The sequence below is a fragment of the Rhinolophus sinicus genome, chromosome 14 (assembly GCF_057876585.1).
Source record: "Rhinolophus sinicus isolate RSI-liver-muscle chromosome 14, RSI-T2T, whole genome shotgun sequence".
Lineage (NCBI taxonomy): Eukaryota > Metazoa > Chordata > Mammalia > Chiroptera > Rhinolophidae > Rhinolophus > Rhinolophus sinicus.
Genome location: NC_142514.1, coordinates 30,329,347 through 30,345,468, shown reverse-complemented (window position 1 = coordinate 30,345,468; position 16,122 = coordinate 30,329,347). Strand labels below are relative to the sequence as shown.

Sequence of the window (16,122 nt, the reverse complement as noted above, 5' to 3'; positions counted from 1 at the left end):
TAACTCAGCTTTCATCCTCACTTCCTAGGTCTCCATCACTCCAACTTCCATTTCCTTTAAGTCATTGTCAATACTTTTCGGAGAATTACCTTTCTGATCCCATTACTTCCTTTCTTAACTCCTCAATTGTTTCTGCTCACCTACAGACTAACGTCCACTTCCTTGGCCTGGCATACACATTCTGTGGCTCAGCCAACCTCTCCAGCTTTTTCTCCTACCACTCTTCAAATGTGCCCAATGTTCCAGTTATATCATCCACAACCTACCATCCTATTTTATACTCCCTTCCAGTCATCTGTAACGTGTCCTTCTACCCAGAATGCCTTTCTTTTTCAATTGTTTTTTTCTCTCCAAATTCACCTGCTGACTTGTTCTTCCTTTCAATCTTTGGCCCCTCCCTTTTCTTCATGCCCCATATCCACTCTACCATTAGGAACTATTGGTTTTACTTCCTAAGTATCTTTTGAATCCATCCACTTCTTCCTATCCATACCACCTCCATCCTGGTCCAAAATATTGTCTTCTATCATGTAGATATCCACAATAGTCTTACCATTTCTATCTACCCTCATCCCTTTCAATACAGTCTTCATTCTGCAGCCAAAATAATCTTTTTTAAATGCAAATCTGGTCATACCATTCCCTGCCCTGAAAGTCTTCAATGATTTTGAGGAACAAAAAGGATAAAGTACAAAATCCTTTAAAGTCCTACAACGTTCCATGCACTTGAACCCCTGCTAACCCCTTCAATCTCAGCTCACCCCACGTTTCATCCTGATACCTATGTTCCAGCCCCACAGACACTTCAGTTCCTCTGACACCCCATACAATCTCCCACCTCAGGGTCTTTGCATCCCTGTCGGCAATGATTTTCCCCAAGAGCTCTGTCTGGCTAATTCCTACCCATTCCTTTAGGACCAAGCCTTTGTGACCACCCCAATCTCCTGCATTATGCCAATTCCTTCATTATTTCCTCTCATAACATCTCATGTTTTTCTTTCATTGAATTTATTGCGATTAGGAATTACATTTGTGCATTTGTTTTATTGTTTCTTTCCCCAAGTAGACAGTGACCTCCCCTGGACACTGTTCACTCACTTACCTTCCCTGTGTGTCCTTTCAGGTTTGAGATGTTCTCTAGGCTTGTGGTGGTAAAAATGTGAATCACATTTCCATTGACTGCAGCAAACAGGTGACCTCCATTGCTAAAAGCACACTACAAAGAAATACAGCCAGGGAGTAAGAATGAAAGAAAGGTCTCATTGAAGGCTCTAGTTAAGAGCCCCTTTTTTTCAAAGAGTTCAGGCTGACACTATGTGTGGAAGTGGGAATCAGGGGAAGGTACCAATAGAATGAGAATTGGCTGACATTTTCAGGCGAAGGTACAAACAGAATGAGATTTGGCTGACATTTTCAGACTCTTTCACTATTCCTGTAGCTCACACTGGCCAGGTTGATAGCATTGCCATGTGTGCTTAAGCTTGAAGCTGCTTGGATTATAGAGTAGAACACTCATTTGTCTGTAGAAGAAGTTTCCGAGTGGGGAAGCGATTCCTGGAATCATTGTCTTGTTTCTGCGAGTCCTCTTGGGGAAAGCTGATGGGCTGCTTATTGCCTCTCCCTGTTGCTTATTTTCCCTGGCTCCTCCCAGTCGCCCACCTTGCCTTCCCAGCTGTGACTCTAATTCTAAGGTAACTTTTCAATACTTTTGTATCACTCCACAATCACACAGAGGACTTATCACAGGTGGGGCCTCACAAGGCTTTCAGCTCAGTGAAATATTTTGGTGAGAATAAAAAGGTGATAGAACCATATACTCAATAAGTTTGGTGGAAGAATTGATTTTTTTTCCTTTTTCTTTTCTTAAAAAACAACAACACTGGCTTCATCCCAGCTGAGGATCCAAGAACCACAGGCTGCCATGGACCTCACAGCCGCTAGGGGTTTTTAGAACTTCAACTACAAAAATGGGCAGAATTTTCCTTGATCATATTGGTGGTAGCCATCTGTTTTCTTGTGCAAACTGTGATACGATTTTGACCAACCACTCAGAACTCATCTCTACTCGGTTCACAGGAGCCACTGGCAGAGCATTTCTTTTTAACAAGGTAGTTAACCTGCAGTACAGTGAAGTTCAAGACCGGGTCATGCTCACTGGCCGCCACATGGTTCGAGACGTGAGCTGCAAAAACTGCAACAGCAAACTGGGATGGATCTATGAGTTTGCCACTGAAGACAGCCAGCGTTATAAAGAAGGCCGTGTGATCCTGGGACGCGCTCTGGTCCGGGAGAGTGAGGGGTTTGAGGAGCATGTGCCATCTGATAACTCTTGAAGAATAAGAGATAATGCCATCTTTTCCCAGGTCTCCTTCACTGAAAACAAAAATCTACTTACATACACTCTCACCTTAGCATCAGAGTCGGATTCATGAACTGCGGAACAAGAGGTTGTGAGCATCTAAGATGGAAACTTTCTTTCTTTCTTTTTTAAAATTTTCTATTTTCCATCCAACAGCAGTGTGTAGAGAGAATATTATGCAGATGCCGTTAATTTTTTCCCCCTATGTTTACATCGTGAGGCAGAATAGTATATCTGCAGCTACATGGTGGCTATGTGAGGAAAAAAATCTGGGCTATTAGAGTGAAAAAGTGTGTTTTATGTACATTTTGAAGGGAAAATGTGTCAAGAGCATGGTTTTTGAACTTACTTGGGCTTCATTTTAAAACTTTTTTTTTAAGCCCAGTTATTTCATTTGATTTGTTGGCCTCAGAGAAGAGATCCGAATTTGTGACCAGAGCTAAAGGTTCAGTGTCAGTATGGCTTGTGCTGGCCATTGTGCCATGTTCTTGTTGGAGATGAACTGTAGCACCAGAGCTCATTCTTCCTTGTCAGCCTTGACCCAGAGATGTCACCATTCCTAGTTATGTCACCACATAATTGGTGTTGATTGGAAACATCCTGAAATGGGGCAGAACTGCTTGGTTGTCTTTTCCATGTAACTTAAGCATAGTAATATAAATAAAGTAATAGTTGGAAAAAAAAATAAAACAACACTAAAGTTCTCTGAGACACATTTTGGTCCGACCTCCCCATAGTGTGTTAGTTCTTGATATTTCAACCCTGGCTTTCCAAGACACTGGACTTTATCTGCAGCAGTTCTTACCTCTCTGCATCCTCTGACAGAGTATTCTTTGAAAGGACGTATGTCATCAATGAGTAGATTCATAAGGCGCAGTTTGTCAGCAAACCCAACCACAATGAAGTGTCCAGATGGGTGGAGGCCAATTGCATACGCCTCTTCTTGGTATTCCTTGTATAGTTCCAGAGCGCTGTGAAAAAGATCAATTATTGAATTATAAGTCTAGCCTGCTAAACCCCTCAAGCCCTCCACCATATGTGTTACATATTTTTATCATAGCATTTGAGATACTTTATTGCTTGCAATGATTGCTTCCTCTCTTTTCTAGATTTTGCTTATTTGAGGATAGTGTCCAGCAATGAGTATAGCAAGTAGGGAGAATGATCTGGGGTTGTCTCTTGATGTTGAATGCACAGCTCCACTTAGCTCCCCAAATCAGAAGGACTGCACTTTTTTTTTTTCCAGCAGCCCCAGCAGAACAAAGAAATACAGGGTGGGGCCAATCTAGGTTGGAGATTTTCAGGGTCACTATGCCAGGAAGATAAACTCACTAGGGAATTGAGGGGAGTTGGGGCAGTGATGAGGAGAAAGAGGTGGAATAAATGGTCTGGCGAGCTCCATGAGGCCAAAAACAGATCGAGTGTGAGTGAGCGGAGAGGAAAGCTGGAAGGACGTCGGAGGTCATGGAAGAAGGGGAGATTCTGGAGTGTTAGTCTATGTCCCTAGAGTCTAGGACAGTGTCTGGCACATAGTAAGCATTTAATAAAGCACAAAGTAATTTTTAGCCCATGCAAAAGTGAAAAGAGGAGGTAGGATGACTGACTTGATTAAAAAAAATTTTTTCCAACTAAAAGCTTCTAAGTAATTAAAATTTAAAACTCTCTTAAAATAATTCACATCAAAAATTTAACAACCAAACTCCTGCCTATTACAGTATCAAAGGCTTTCATTCCTTACTTTGATTCGTAATTCCAAATGCGAATGGATCGATCCAGAGAACAGGTGGCAATGAAGGGTTTGCGGATGCAAGTAGCTAGACCAGTGATGGATGCTGAGTGTAATGGATACATCAGGTATTCAAAGTGGGCAGGCTCCCCCTGGAGAAATCATACAGAATGAGATCCGGCAAAGTAAGCAAAGGCTGGCTATGCAGTTCAGCTCTCATCACCCATGCACATTAATTAGCCTGGGTGCACAAAATCAGGCTGTGAACAAATTGTTTTAATGTTATGCATATTGTTCTACGCCACTATTATTTAAAAACATTATTTCAATGGCAATAAAGTATTTTATTCCACAAATATACCAGTGTCATGCAGGGAGTCACGCGGGGTCTCTTCTGGGGTCTCTAGTCCCGCTCCCCATGTAAGAACACAGGATGTGGTGAGGCCAAAAAGGAACACCCACAGAGCCGTAGATGGGGGAGCCATACCACTATATTCTCACTGACGTCTGGGTTGGAGACACAGGAAGCAAGAGCCACATGCTCTGCAACCTGCCGTCCACTTCTCTCTGCCAACCAACCTCACTTGCTAGCTGCAATCCGCTGTGCTAACTACAATCCGCGCTTGCTAGCTCAGCTCCCATCTTCTTGCTAGCCCCCATTTTCTGCTAGCTTAGCCACAGCAGTTATATTAGTGGCCAATGGCTCACTGGTTACAGCTGACGGCCAACTAGCCACAGCTGATGGCCATCCAATCACAGTTGATGGCCATTTACTACCTGAACCAGCACCCTTTAGCGTGAGGCCGAGAGCCTGGAAACTGCACTCCTGGCTCTGTCCCCACAACCAGAATTTAAGTTAGCCATTCCTCTACTGTGGGAACATTTAAGTGGTCTCCAATTTTTGTTACTTAGGAACAACTAAATAACTAGACTAAAATCCTTGCAGGTGAGTCCGTGTGCCTCTCTGATTATTTCCTTAGATACTGTAGTTAGGTGCAGACATTAAGCTTCCTGATTGCAGTGTAGGTGGCTGACATTCAGCTATTGATTGTCGAGGTATCCATTTCAAGACACTCATCTTGAATGAACATATTGCAGTTGTATGGCACAGCTACCAGCAAAACAACCAGATAAGGAATTAGGACCTGCGAAGGTCCCTCTTCCCCAAACACTGGATAACCTAGATAACCGCTGGCTCGAGTGAGCCTGCTTCTCCTGTGCCCTAATTCCCGCTCTTATGCTGTAAATTAGCCAACAAAGAGTGAACCCATGAAACCCTAGACACCTCACCCTTGGGCCCTAATAAAGGCAAAGCCCTAGGTCTATGTTCTCTCTACCTGTGACCTCACTGTGTGACCCCTGGGCATGCATACCAGGTACCCTCCAGGACCTGTGAATAATAAATCTTGTTCCTCAATGTTCCCTGATGGTTTTTGCTAAAGTGCATCTGCAATTATATTAAAAAGCACAAAGGCCAGTCCAGCCACAATCCTGGCCTTTGTGGGGGAAATGTACAGTGACTTAGGCTTTCCTAGCTGATAGCATCACTGTCCATTGGCTGGGACTGATACGTACAACAGATATATTTCTAGAAGTGGAATACAGGGGAAAATGGAATGAATGATTTTAAGGATCTTGATAAGTACTGCCAAATTTCTCCCCAGGGAGACTATATTACTCTACCACCAGCAGCAACGACTTGGGTGAAGATTTTAAATTAAAATGTATCCTATTACACTGGTTGTGTAGGTTCCAGATATCTGTCACCAGAGCCATTATACCTGGGACACATGAATGAGGAGTGGTGATTGAGAAATTGTATGTGCTGCACATATTCTGGGTCGGCACACTAAGTCAAAACAAAGGCTGAGATGGGAATTCTCCCAAATTGTGGCCCTCCCCACTTAGAAACTGATCTGCATCACTCTATGCTCCTCTACTATCTCAGAAAAAGAGGTGCTGTACTGGGGTGGGGGGCAGGCACAGATTATTTCTGTGATTCTCCATCCATTACCCCTTCTTTTTCCAATATCTTCGACCTCCCTGCCTCTGTTAGCATATTCCTATTAGCGGCTTTTTTTTTTTTTCTTTCCTGAAGGATGAGCAAGAAGCAATGTGGGGAAGAGGGGAAGGAAGAATGTCTCAGGCAGAGGGGCCACGGTGTGCAGTGGCCTTTTGACGAAAGGAAACATGCAGACTCGTGGTGGTTGGAAAGGCCAGTCCTATTAGACGGACTGATGGGCTGAGGCTGGGCAGGGAGCCAGGGCCAGACCATGCTCAGCCCTGGGCAGCTGATCTGGCTCTTCTCAGAGCACGGGGAGGCCACTGAAGGATAGCTGCTGTGATGGCGGTGGTGGCGGAGGATGTTTATCTCGCAATGACCAGGTCTGGAATATATCTCAGGGGCAGGAGGGCAGAGTGTACATGGAGACAGGCAGGAGACAGTTACAGCCGAGGAGAGAGAGTGGAAATGCTCCCCTCCACAGAAGATCCAAATCCTCTGGTCAAGTTCTCTCCTCCTCTTGCAGCCTTCCTTCTCAGAGGCCCTGCACACCTGGATGGAGAGAGGCTCTGTGCAATGAGCTCACCCTCTAGACAGAGAAAGCAAACTGAAGATCCAGCCATCACATTAGTCCTTTTTGAGTCCATGTGAATCAGTTCTCCCCAGGTGAAAGGATAAAAATATAGTTTCTAAATCTGCACGTTAAAAACAGCCCTGGATTCACGGTGACTCCAAGTACAGGCCTGAAAGGCCCCACCTGAGAACATCAGCAGGCAGCATAATCTCCTTTACTCAACCCTTAACTCCAGTTAAGAGGCCACTTCTTATGGAAACAACCTGTGTCCATGGATGGATGAATGAATAAATAAGATGTGAGACACACACACACACACACACACACACACACACACACACACACACTGGCCTATAACCTTTTAAGATAAAAACCTCTTTTATCTTAATTGAAAACAAGCAATTCTCTCTTCTGCTTTGTCTCTGCACCTCATTCTATGAGGCCAGGATTACCCTGATACCAAAAGCAGACAAAAGCATCAGGAAAAGAACTACAGACCAATTCTGTTATGAATATAGAAGGAAAAAGCCTGGAAGGAAGTATCGCTGGGGAGACCCACCTTGCTGATCTCCGTCAGGGACATGGTGATGCTGTAGAGCTGGTTCTTACTGGTGGTGGCGATCAGGGTTTCCTCGGAGGGGCTGAAGCACATGCAGACGATGTCCTGTCTGTCAGACTGACTCGGGTCATTGCTCTGTGGGTCCATGGGAATCTGCCCAAGATGCAAGATCGCTATCAGTGATGTCCCCACATTGGCAGTGGGTCCTTGGGCTTTCAGAGTTCTCTCGGATACTTTGAGCTTACAGACTCCCAGACTAGCATGTTTCCAGCATCTGCCGCAGAGGTGGAAAAGGGAGGGCTTGAGTTGCCCATGTTTCTGTGGGCTTTGTATTCACCTTTAAGCAAGTAGTGACTGAATAATAAGGCAGTGGCATTTGTGAAAATGATCAATCTATGGACCTCAATTTGAGATCTCCTCTGAAAACAATCGTTAATCTAAATCCCACTGTCGCCCACCTGTCAGAAGCCCAGTGTGGACACCCGCCTGCACCAAGTACACCAGTGTGCACTTCAGGGCACGAGAGGGGAAGGTGACAGCCCTTCTTCTACGTGGGGTGGATGACAGGGCAGAGAGAATAGAAGGGTCACACAGCTCTTGCCAGCAGTCTCTGAGAGGGCCTGGAGTTCCCAAGTAGACATTATAAAATTAGATTTCCTTTTCCCTGTTACTGTTTTTCTTCTATTAACAACCAAACTTTCTGAAAGGTTCTCCTGCACATACCATCTCTACTTCCTTATCACCCACTCAGTTATTCATTCCCTATAATTTGATAAATAAATTTTCCTTCCGCTGAATCATTTACTGTAACTGTCCTCATGCACATTAGACATCTCCTTATGACCAAAGTCAGGTGGCTCTGCTCAGCCCTCAGCTTCTTGACTTTTCTAGAGCCTAAGCAGTGATGGTGGCACCCACCTCCCTGGGATCCAGGACACTGAGCTCTCGTGTTTCCCGTCCTCTCCCCGGAATTCTATCTTCTTACATACCCCTTCACCCTTCTTCACGTAGTCACCTCCCCCTGCTCCACCAGGACAGCGAGGGCTCTGGGAAGCCGTCCCTGACCTGCCCTGGGCTGGGTGGGCCCTGAGAGTCCCTCAGTGCGCCCACAGCACCCCATAGTTCCTTCTGCTGTCATATGTGTCACGCTGCATAAAGTAGACTGGGAGCCCATGTGCTTGGAACAGTGCCTGCATGTAGCAGATGCTCAGTGAACAAATGGGTGTTGCCTTGCTGCCCTCGTCCAGAGACGGTGGGGTCCTTGAGGGAAGCAGCCCGGTCCGATGCATCTCAGGCACTGAGCATGGGGCTGGCCCACGGTAGGTGCGTAACAAGCACTTGTTGAATGAGTGACTGAATGACCACTACTTCTCAGAGTCTGTCCTCTGCTGGGTTCTCGTCCTGTCTCAGTCTCTAAATTTGGAAATGCTAAGTTTTGTCTTCTGTACTTTTTTTCTCTTTATTTTATCTCTCAGTGATTTTACCTATCATGGGGGTTTCAATGAAAACAAGAGTAGTGAAAGTAATTACAATGACAAATACCTAAAATAGTAAAAATAAAGCATCCACTATGTGCCAGACAGAAGCTAAGCACAGTGTGTGTGTGTGTACATATCGATCTCACTCCCAAACTCTAAACCACATTTCCAACTGCTTCACTTCATACCGGTGGTCAAGTCGACTTCCTCAGAGGGGCCTCTTGCTTCCTGCCCTTTTCCTGGCTCTATATTCCTCGCAGCATTGATCCCTATCCGACAATCTGTTCATATAAGTCTGTTTGCTTGTTGGCTGAGCTCTAAGTACAGACAGGCTCTTAGTGTGTTTGCTTCCCTACTGTGTCCCCCCAGGCCCTAGCACAGAGCCTGGTACATAGTAAACACTCAAGAAGTATTTGTTAAATGAATAAACAAATAAGAGAATGAATTGCTTTATAGGTGAACTCATAATGCTTCTCCATGGTCCCCACCCACCTTGCTCTTACCCCTAATTTTCCTTCTCTGGCATCTTTTTCAGGCATCCAGTCTCAAAGCCAAGGCAACCCTTCTGGCAATTCCTTACCTCTGACCTCCCACATCTACTCCTACAGACTTGACCTTCGCAAAGCCTCTTTCCCTTCCCACTTCCCCTGCTACTCACTGCCATGACCCTAGACCTCATTACGTGGCTTCAGTAACAAAAACAGCCTCTTAACTGATTCCTAACCACAGCCATGTAACTACTATCATTTATTGAGCACCAAGCACTGTGTGCAGTGATTTACACAGATATTGTCTCATCCTTTTGATAACCACAAGGGATGGGCTGTTTTCTCAATGAAGACACACAGGTTTTGCTAGATTCAGTCACTCAATCTTAAGTCCTCAGCCAATAAGCAGCAGAGTCCAGTCTAACTCATCCAATGTGTTTTGAACCACTTCATAGCCAATGAATTATCCCATTATCAAAGGCAGAGTATTGTTCTTAAGCATACGCTTCCCCACTCAGAAACACGTTGCCTGCTGTAGGGACCTGGCCTATAGGCAGAGAAGCAAGCAGGCAGTCAAGGTCTCCTGGCTCCACGGGAACGCTGCTTATCAGAGAGCCAGTTCTGTACGTTGGACAGCAGTCAAGGTCTCCCAGTTTCTTGGGATGCTGTGTGCAAGGCCTGCCAGATGATTTCTCCCATGGAATGCTCTTTGTTTTCCGTATCTACATAACCTTGCTTCTTCTCTGCGTGGGTGTGGATCACTACCTCACCGGCAGGCTGCCACGGGAGACTCTCCCCGATCAGTGAGTCTCAATAAACCTATGTCTCACACTCAGCCACCTGGTGTGTTCTTTGGGCTTGCAACTTCTGACACAAATCTTGGAACAACTTGGACTCAGTCCTAAGACCTGCTGACTTACAAACACACTCCTCAGGTTGGCATTTGATATGTTTCACCAGCCTTAGCGCCCATCTTTTTCCTTCAAGTGACTAGTCCCTTTCCACTGAAGAACAGAACGTCACCCAAATACAATACCTGCTCCTGGTGCCTTTACTTAATTTGTGCCTTCCATCCGGAATTCCTAATTTGTTTCTTCCTGTCAAATGTCATCATCCTCTAAGGCGTTTCCTCAAAGATTACCATTGAACACCCAGAAGCCTTCCTGGTTCTTCCCCAACCAGATATGGTCTCTCTCCATAACAGTGTGTATTAGTATTTTCCATTTACTGAATGCTTGCTATGGGCTGGGCAGAATGCTGGACATTAAATATCAATTTGTATCATAACAATACAATTTGCGTGGGAACACTAAGCTTCAAAGAGAAAAACAGAATTTGCCAAAGTTCTCTCGCAGGATTCAAATCCAGATCCCCTTAATTCTAAGTTGAAATCTCCCAATTCTGTTCAGCCCATCCTGAAACTTCCCCCAGGACAAATGGCTCAAGTTTCCATGTCTGCTCAGTCCTCTCTTCCTCATCAAACTCCTTGTCAGTGCTCTGTTGCTGGAGAACAAATGCCAGTAGGACCCCAGTTTTTCTTCCTCCTCCCCTCCTTACCCGGATTTCCTTGCTCTCATGGTAAAAATCCTTGTCTTCCATCTTCTCAAACAGGAGAACTCTCCCTGGCCCAGCAGAACAAGCAAATCCCTTTGAATAGGCTGCCACGGCAAACACCTGGGGCAAGGTCAGCTGGCTGTGGCTGCTGGTCATCATGATCTGTTCATAGGAAGGGATCGGGGAAGTCATTGTTGGAAACTCGATCAAGCTAGAAAAAGAAAATAGCATAGAAGGTTTAGAGACAATCCTAAGGGGATGAAATCTGCTAAGGATGAGGAAGATCGGCTGTCCTTTCTCCCCTAGTGTGAGCCCCTTTCCCATAACCAAAATGCTACCCCTTGTCTGGGATGCTACACAAACTCCAAAGAAAAACTGGAAAGAAAGACACATTTACTTGGTAGTCTCACCACCCGGTGTGGTCACTATTATTATTATCACCTTTGTCATTTTGTTGTTTACAAAAAAGTGGTTCAGAGAGATTGAGTTTTCTAAGATTACACAATCAGTAAGTGGAAGAGCTAAGATTTGAATCCAGATGCCCATTCCCTTCCTCTTTCCCTCCCTCCTCCCTTCATTCATTCATTTATTCAATCAATCCTTCATTCATATAACAATATTTATTGGCATTATACTGTGTTAACAACACTGTGAAACAATGGTAAATAAGATGGCCATAGTTCCTGCCCTCAGAAGCTTATAGTCTCGGGGGCATGCGATAAGGATTGCTAGGGGGCAGCTGAGTAGGATGGGAGCAGTCAGTCGGCAGGTAGCCAGGGTGTTCTGAGGACAGTTATAGAAGAGGTGCCCCTATGTGAGATGAGCAGAGGCTGAGAGCTCCCAGCTGAGACCTGAAGGACGAGCAGTAATATGTCAGGTGTGTCTGGGGAGTGGGATAGGGGTTGGGCGGCAGGGCAATTACACACGACCGAGCCCAGAAGCAAGAGCACGCATGAGGCAAGTGTAGTCGACAGAGGCCAGAGCTCATGCTCCAGACGTATAAGAAGGGTCAGAGCAGCAGGGACATGTGGAGTCTGGCCTTTATTGTTGGAGCCCTGGGCCCACTGAAGGATTGTGAACACAGAAAACTGGAGAGCATGGAAACTTCTTAAGAAGCACTTAACCAAATCATGACAGAAAAGGAGATGTCATTGGCATGGGGGACGGTGAGAATGGGTGGAACGAAAGTTACTGAGAAAGGAGGATGTACAGTCTGCCACTGTGGCTGAGGGCTTAGGCTCTCAAGTCCGACAGATCTCGGTAGGAATCCTGACTCTGCCTCTTAACAGTGCTGTGATCTTGGGGAGCTATTTAACCTCTTTAAGCCTTAGTTTCCGTGTCTATAAAATGGGCACAATAATAATATGTGCTATATAAGGTAAGACTCAAGTGAGAATATATATAAAGTGCTCGAGGCAGTGCCTAGTACATACAATGGTACATTCTAATATGTGTGAGGTAGATTATTGGTTGTAGTAGAGGCAAAATTCACAGCTCCCCCTGAGCCCTTTAGTCCACATGCTTCTGTCAGATTTACTGACATTTCTTTGCATGTCTTTGTTGGTTTATTGCCTCCTACCAAATTGTAAGGTCCTGATCGATCTGTGTGCCCAGCAACGAACAAGATGCCTTGCACACTGCAAAGGCTCAGTGGACATTTATTTAGTTGACTCAGTAAATTAGGCAGCCTTTAGAAAACACAGTTTTGAAAATTTGCAGTTTTGAAGACCGGTCATACTAAAATGCTTATAAAATGAAAGTAGGTGTAAAATAAAAGAAAAACTGTATCTAGGCTATGGTCATACTGTCAAATGTGTGCTTGAATACAGACGAACAGTAGAAAGGCAGAGAAAAAAATGAAGAGTTGATTTTTAAGGTAGAGAGGTTATGAGTGATTTTTAGAGTGTTGTTTTTGGTGTAATGCTGTTAGTACAATGAGCATATTTTTGTAAGAGCCCAGAGGGCGCCATTACCTCTCTGATTCCTGGACCTTCTCCAGGTTCCTCATCTCGCTGGCATGCTCCCTGAGCATTATACTTGTCTCCCAGCGTTGATCTCCAGATTCAAAGAGGAAGAGCTTGCCTGTGTCAGTGCCAACGACAACCCTGTCATCAGACACCCAGGTATGGGCTAGGTAGTTTTGGGGTTCTCCCCTCTGAAAGTTGGTTTGCTTCAGGGTTCCCTCAGTAAAACGGAGCAGTTTAAACATCCCATTTCCAGTGACACAAACCTGTGTATTATCCTGGGGACTAAAGCTCACCTGTAGAATGTGAAAGAATAAAAGATGAAGACTTATAAAACTAATCTTGATGGAATTATTTCCCATTTTGCTCATTAATATTTATTTCAGGTAGCTCAGAGTATCCTTTAAACATCACTAAATCATATCATTTTGATACCATATTTAATAAGAGTACAGATCTATATCCATTATGTTTTTGGGGACAAGAGTCTTATATTAGGAAACCTACAAAAGTCATTTTACAAGGGCCAAAAAGCAAAATGAGCAGGTCTTGACAATGGCCAAACTAAGTACCCCCCGCCCAAAAAACAACAACAAAGGAATGAAGGTTCAGCAGGAAACACAGAAACAAGTGAGTCTGGCAGGTTTACGTGCCCCATCCAGGGGGAGTGAGCCAATGTCAGGGACTGCCACGTGGTCTCTGACCAACTGAGCTTCCTTTACCTGCATCACAACATAAAGGACAGTCAACCTGTCACCCCACTAGACAGTGAGCCACTTGAGGGGCTGTGGCCTTTTCTTTTCTGTGTCCCAGTGCTGCGTTCACAGAGGACATCCAATAAATGTGAACTGAACCTACTGGAGTGGAGGTGCGCTCTACTCTGAATGGGGATGCCGCACAGGCCTCACGGTGGCCTGGGGGAAACTATCTTCTGGTTTTACCTGCCTTTAGCTGATTCTGTGAGCACCGAGCAGCCTTCTGATTACTAATTTCACCTCTTAAGTTCTCTACTACCAGGGAGGAAATACACTGGATAAACTATGTGAGTGCTCTGGTCCTGATGTACTGGTTTACACACCGGTCTCTTGTGAGAATAACTGAGTCCATGCCGACACACTGACTAGTTAGTATCTCTGAACGTGAACTCCAGGGAGTTCCTAAAAACTTGTAAAACTGAGTATTTGGTCCGAGACTGTGTTGACTGCACCAAGGTAAAACCTCCTTGGGACCCGCGGCCGAGGCAGGCAACCAGCTTCCTAAGAGGTGCTCTTCATTTTGCCTTCATACCACGATAGAAAACTCTGCTCCCCACATAACTGCAATTTTAGTAACAGCTTCCTAAAGATGTACTGCTTCACATCACATCCTTGAAATCTTCCCACTGCCCAGCAACTCTGCTGAAAAGAGGTCAGGACCAGGAAGAGAGAGCGAGTTTGATCAGTCCACCTCTGGGCCTGACTTGTGACCAGAAAGCAGTTCTGGGCCAGAGTAAAGGAGACAGGCACTGCTACTCACTACTCTGTGATTTGAACCTCTTGGAGCTTCATCTGTAAAATAGGTATAATACTTATGCATACCATATATGGTTGTTGTGAGACTAAATTTAAAAATGCATGTTCAGAAATCAGCACTGCTCCTGGTACATAGAAAATATTCAATAAAAGACAGCGCTTACTATTGTTTCTAATTTGCACCACACTTGTTATGCTGGGAGGTACCTGATAGACACCATTGTTCTGAGAGTCGATTCTAACAATGGCCATTACTTTCTGTTTTTCCCACAGCCAATAGACAAGGTTCGACTCTGGAGGTGATGTCTGAGTCAACAGGTATTTGGAGTCTGGAGAAAAGGCCATGCAAGTAAATCTCTGAACTGGGAAGTCAAAATTATTAAGGATTTTGCGCTTCCGGACAGGGATGGATGACAGTTCATAAATGGTGATGACAGGTTTTTCTTGCACCATCTCTGAGACAGCGAGGTATCGCCTATTGGGACTGATGCACAAGGCCAACATGCCTTGACTCTTCTCTGAGCCTGAAAACAGAGGTAAAGGGGAGAATAAGGGTAGATGAAGCTTTCACCAAGATTCAACGTGAAGCAGCCACAGTGGTAGGCACGGCTGACACAATAGGAGAAAAGTGCAGAAACAGGTCATTGTCAGTCCACCAGCCCCTTGGTACAACTATATCTGGGGTATTATGAAAATGACTAGGATGGGTACCTCCCTGAGGCGAAGCTTGGAGGAGAAGTCAGGGAATGATTCCTGGAGGCAGACAATGTGGGATAGGGAGGGGAGTGGGGCAGGTGGCAGGAAGAGAGAAGGTATGAATGTGAGAAAGTAGGATATTACCAGAGCATCACATGTGAGCCAGGAATGACCAAAAATGGGTCTAGAGGGATGGAATAGGATCAGATCATAGAGGCCTTTATGCCCTGAGCAGGCAGCACTCAATACTCTCTGTCTACTTTCAAGGCTGAAATGCTAACCACTGGATTCCTCAGCCTCCCTTGCAAATAGGTGATCTATGTGACATTCTGGCCATGAGATAGATGTAGAAGTTTGCTGACTGGCTTTATGGTAAAGCTTGTGCTTTCTTGAAAACCAGGGATGGATGCACTCTATCCCCCTTTTCCTGGAATACAGAGGTGACATGTGGAAATCCAGCAGTCATCGTGCAACCTTGAAGTAACAATCATGAGAATGAAAGCCATGGTCCTCTAGACAGCAGCGCCTGAGGCAAAGATTAAAGTGCAAATACTTTATTTGTGAAATGCAATCAGGGCCACATTATGACTTTTGTGGGCCTTAGGTACTTTAGCTTTCAGGGACACCTTCCTCTATTAAAAATGTTAAAAATTATATTTGCCACATAGGGTTAATGTACGAGTATGTGTCAGGATGGAAAGGGATTTACCTGGAATGAATTTTTGCCACTTCTGATCCATATTGTACCTCACACACTGATTTCCTGCAGGAAATATAATGATCTGCTCATCGAAGAAGAAGATATTGTTGACCACGTGGGATTGAAGACCAAAAACATGGTGCGACTGAGCTACCACGGTAGACATGGTCCCTGGCCAAAGAGATCTGTAAAGACCAAGCGCGCAGTTGAGCATGGAGAAGCGCATCGCCGCCCCGCCCCGCCCAGGACACGCCCCTCACCACGCCCCCAACCCTCCTCCACCGCCCACTCCAGCGCCCCTCACCCACTACCCCGCCGTGGCTCCGGATTCTCCCTTCCTTTGCACCCTCGCGCCTTCCTGCTCCTCCAGACATCCCCCCAACTCCCGGTACTCCCTCTCACCTTTCGCTTTTCCTCCCCGAGTTACCAGACCACACGTATATCCCGGGGTAGTACTACGGCTCTCAGGCAACCTCGCACTATGAGACGCCGGAGCGGTTCCTATAGCAAC

General features: G+C 45.3%; 2 protein-coding genes across 2 annotated transcripts in view; one reads left to right on the top strand and one right to left on the bottom strand.

Annotated features, from left to right (window-relative positions):
• CFAP57 (cilia and flagella associated protein 57) overlaps positions 1–16,117 on the bottom strand; it is a 59,332-nt gene extending 43,215 nt beyond the window's left edge. The window contains exons 1-9 of the mRNA XM_074334551.2: positions 16,014–16,117; positions 15,621–15,796; positions 14,423–14,739; positions 12,714–13,000; positions 10,744–10,951; positions 7,221–7,373; positions 4,098–4,237; positions 3,165–3,330; positions 1,103–1,216 (exon numbers count right to left, since the gene is read on the bottom strand). Coding sequence (XP_074190652.1) covers positions 1,103–1,216; positions 3,165–3,330; positions 4,098–4,237; positions 7,221–7,373; positions 10,744–10,951; positions 12,714–13,000; positions 14,423–14,739; positions 15,621–15,777 — 1,542 coding nt within the window. The 5' untranslated portion in view covers positions 15,778–15,796; positions 16,014–16,117. The remainder of the gene's footprint in view (positions 1–1,102; positions 1,217–3,164; positions 3,331–4,097; positions 4,238–7,220; positions 7,374–10,743; positions 10,952–12,713; positions 13,001–14,422; positions 14,740–15,620; positions 15,797–16,013) is intronic.
• LOC109457890 (protein yippee-like 5) lies at positions 1,936–2,571 on the top strand. The gene has a single exon (XM_019751104.3). It carries the CDS (start codon positions 1,968–1,970, stop codon positions 2,331–2,333), a length of 366 nt encoding a protein of 121 aa, XP_019606663.3. The 5' UTR covers positions 1,936–1,967; the 3' UTR covers positions 2,334–2,571.
• Positions 16,118–16,122: the final 5 nt, after the last annotated feature.

Excerpts from the sequence above, each read along its gene's own strand:
- LOC109457890 (XM_019751104.3), top strand. The coding sequence starts at position 1,968 with ATGGGCAGAATTTTCCTTGATCATATTGGTGGTAGCCATCTGTTTTCT.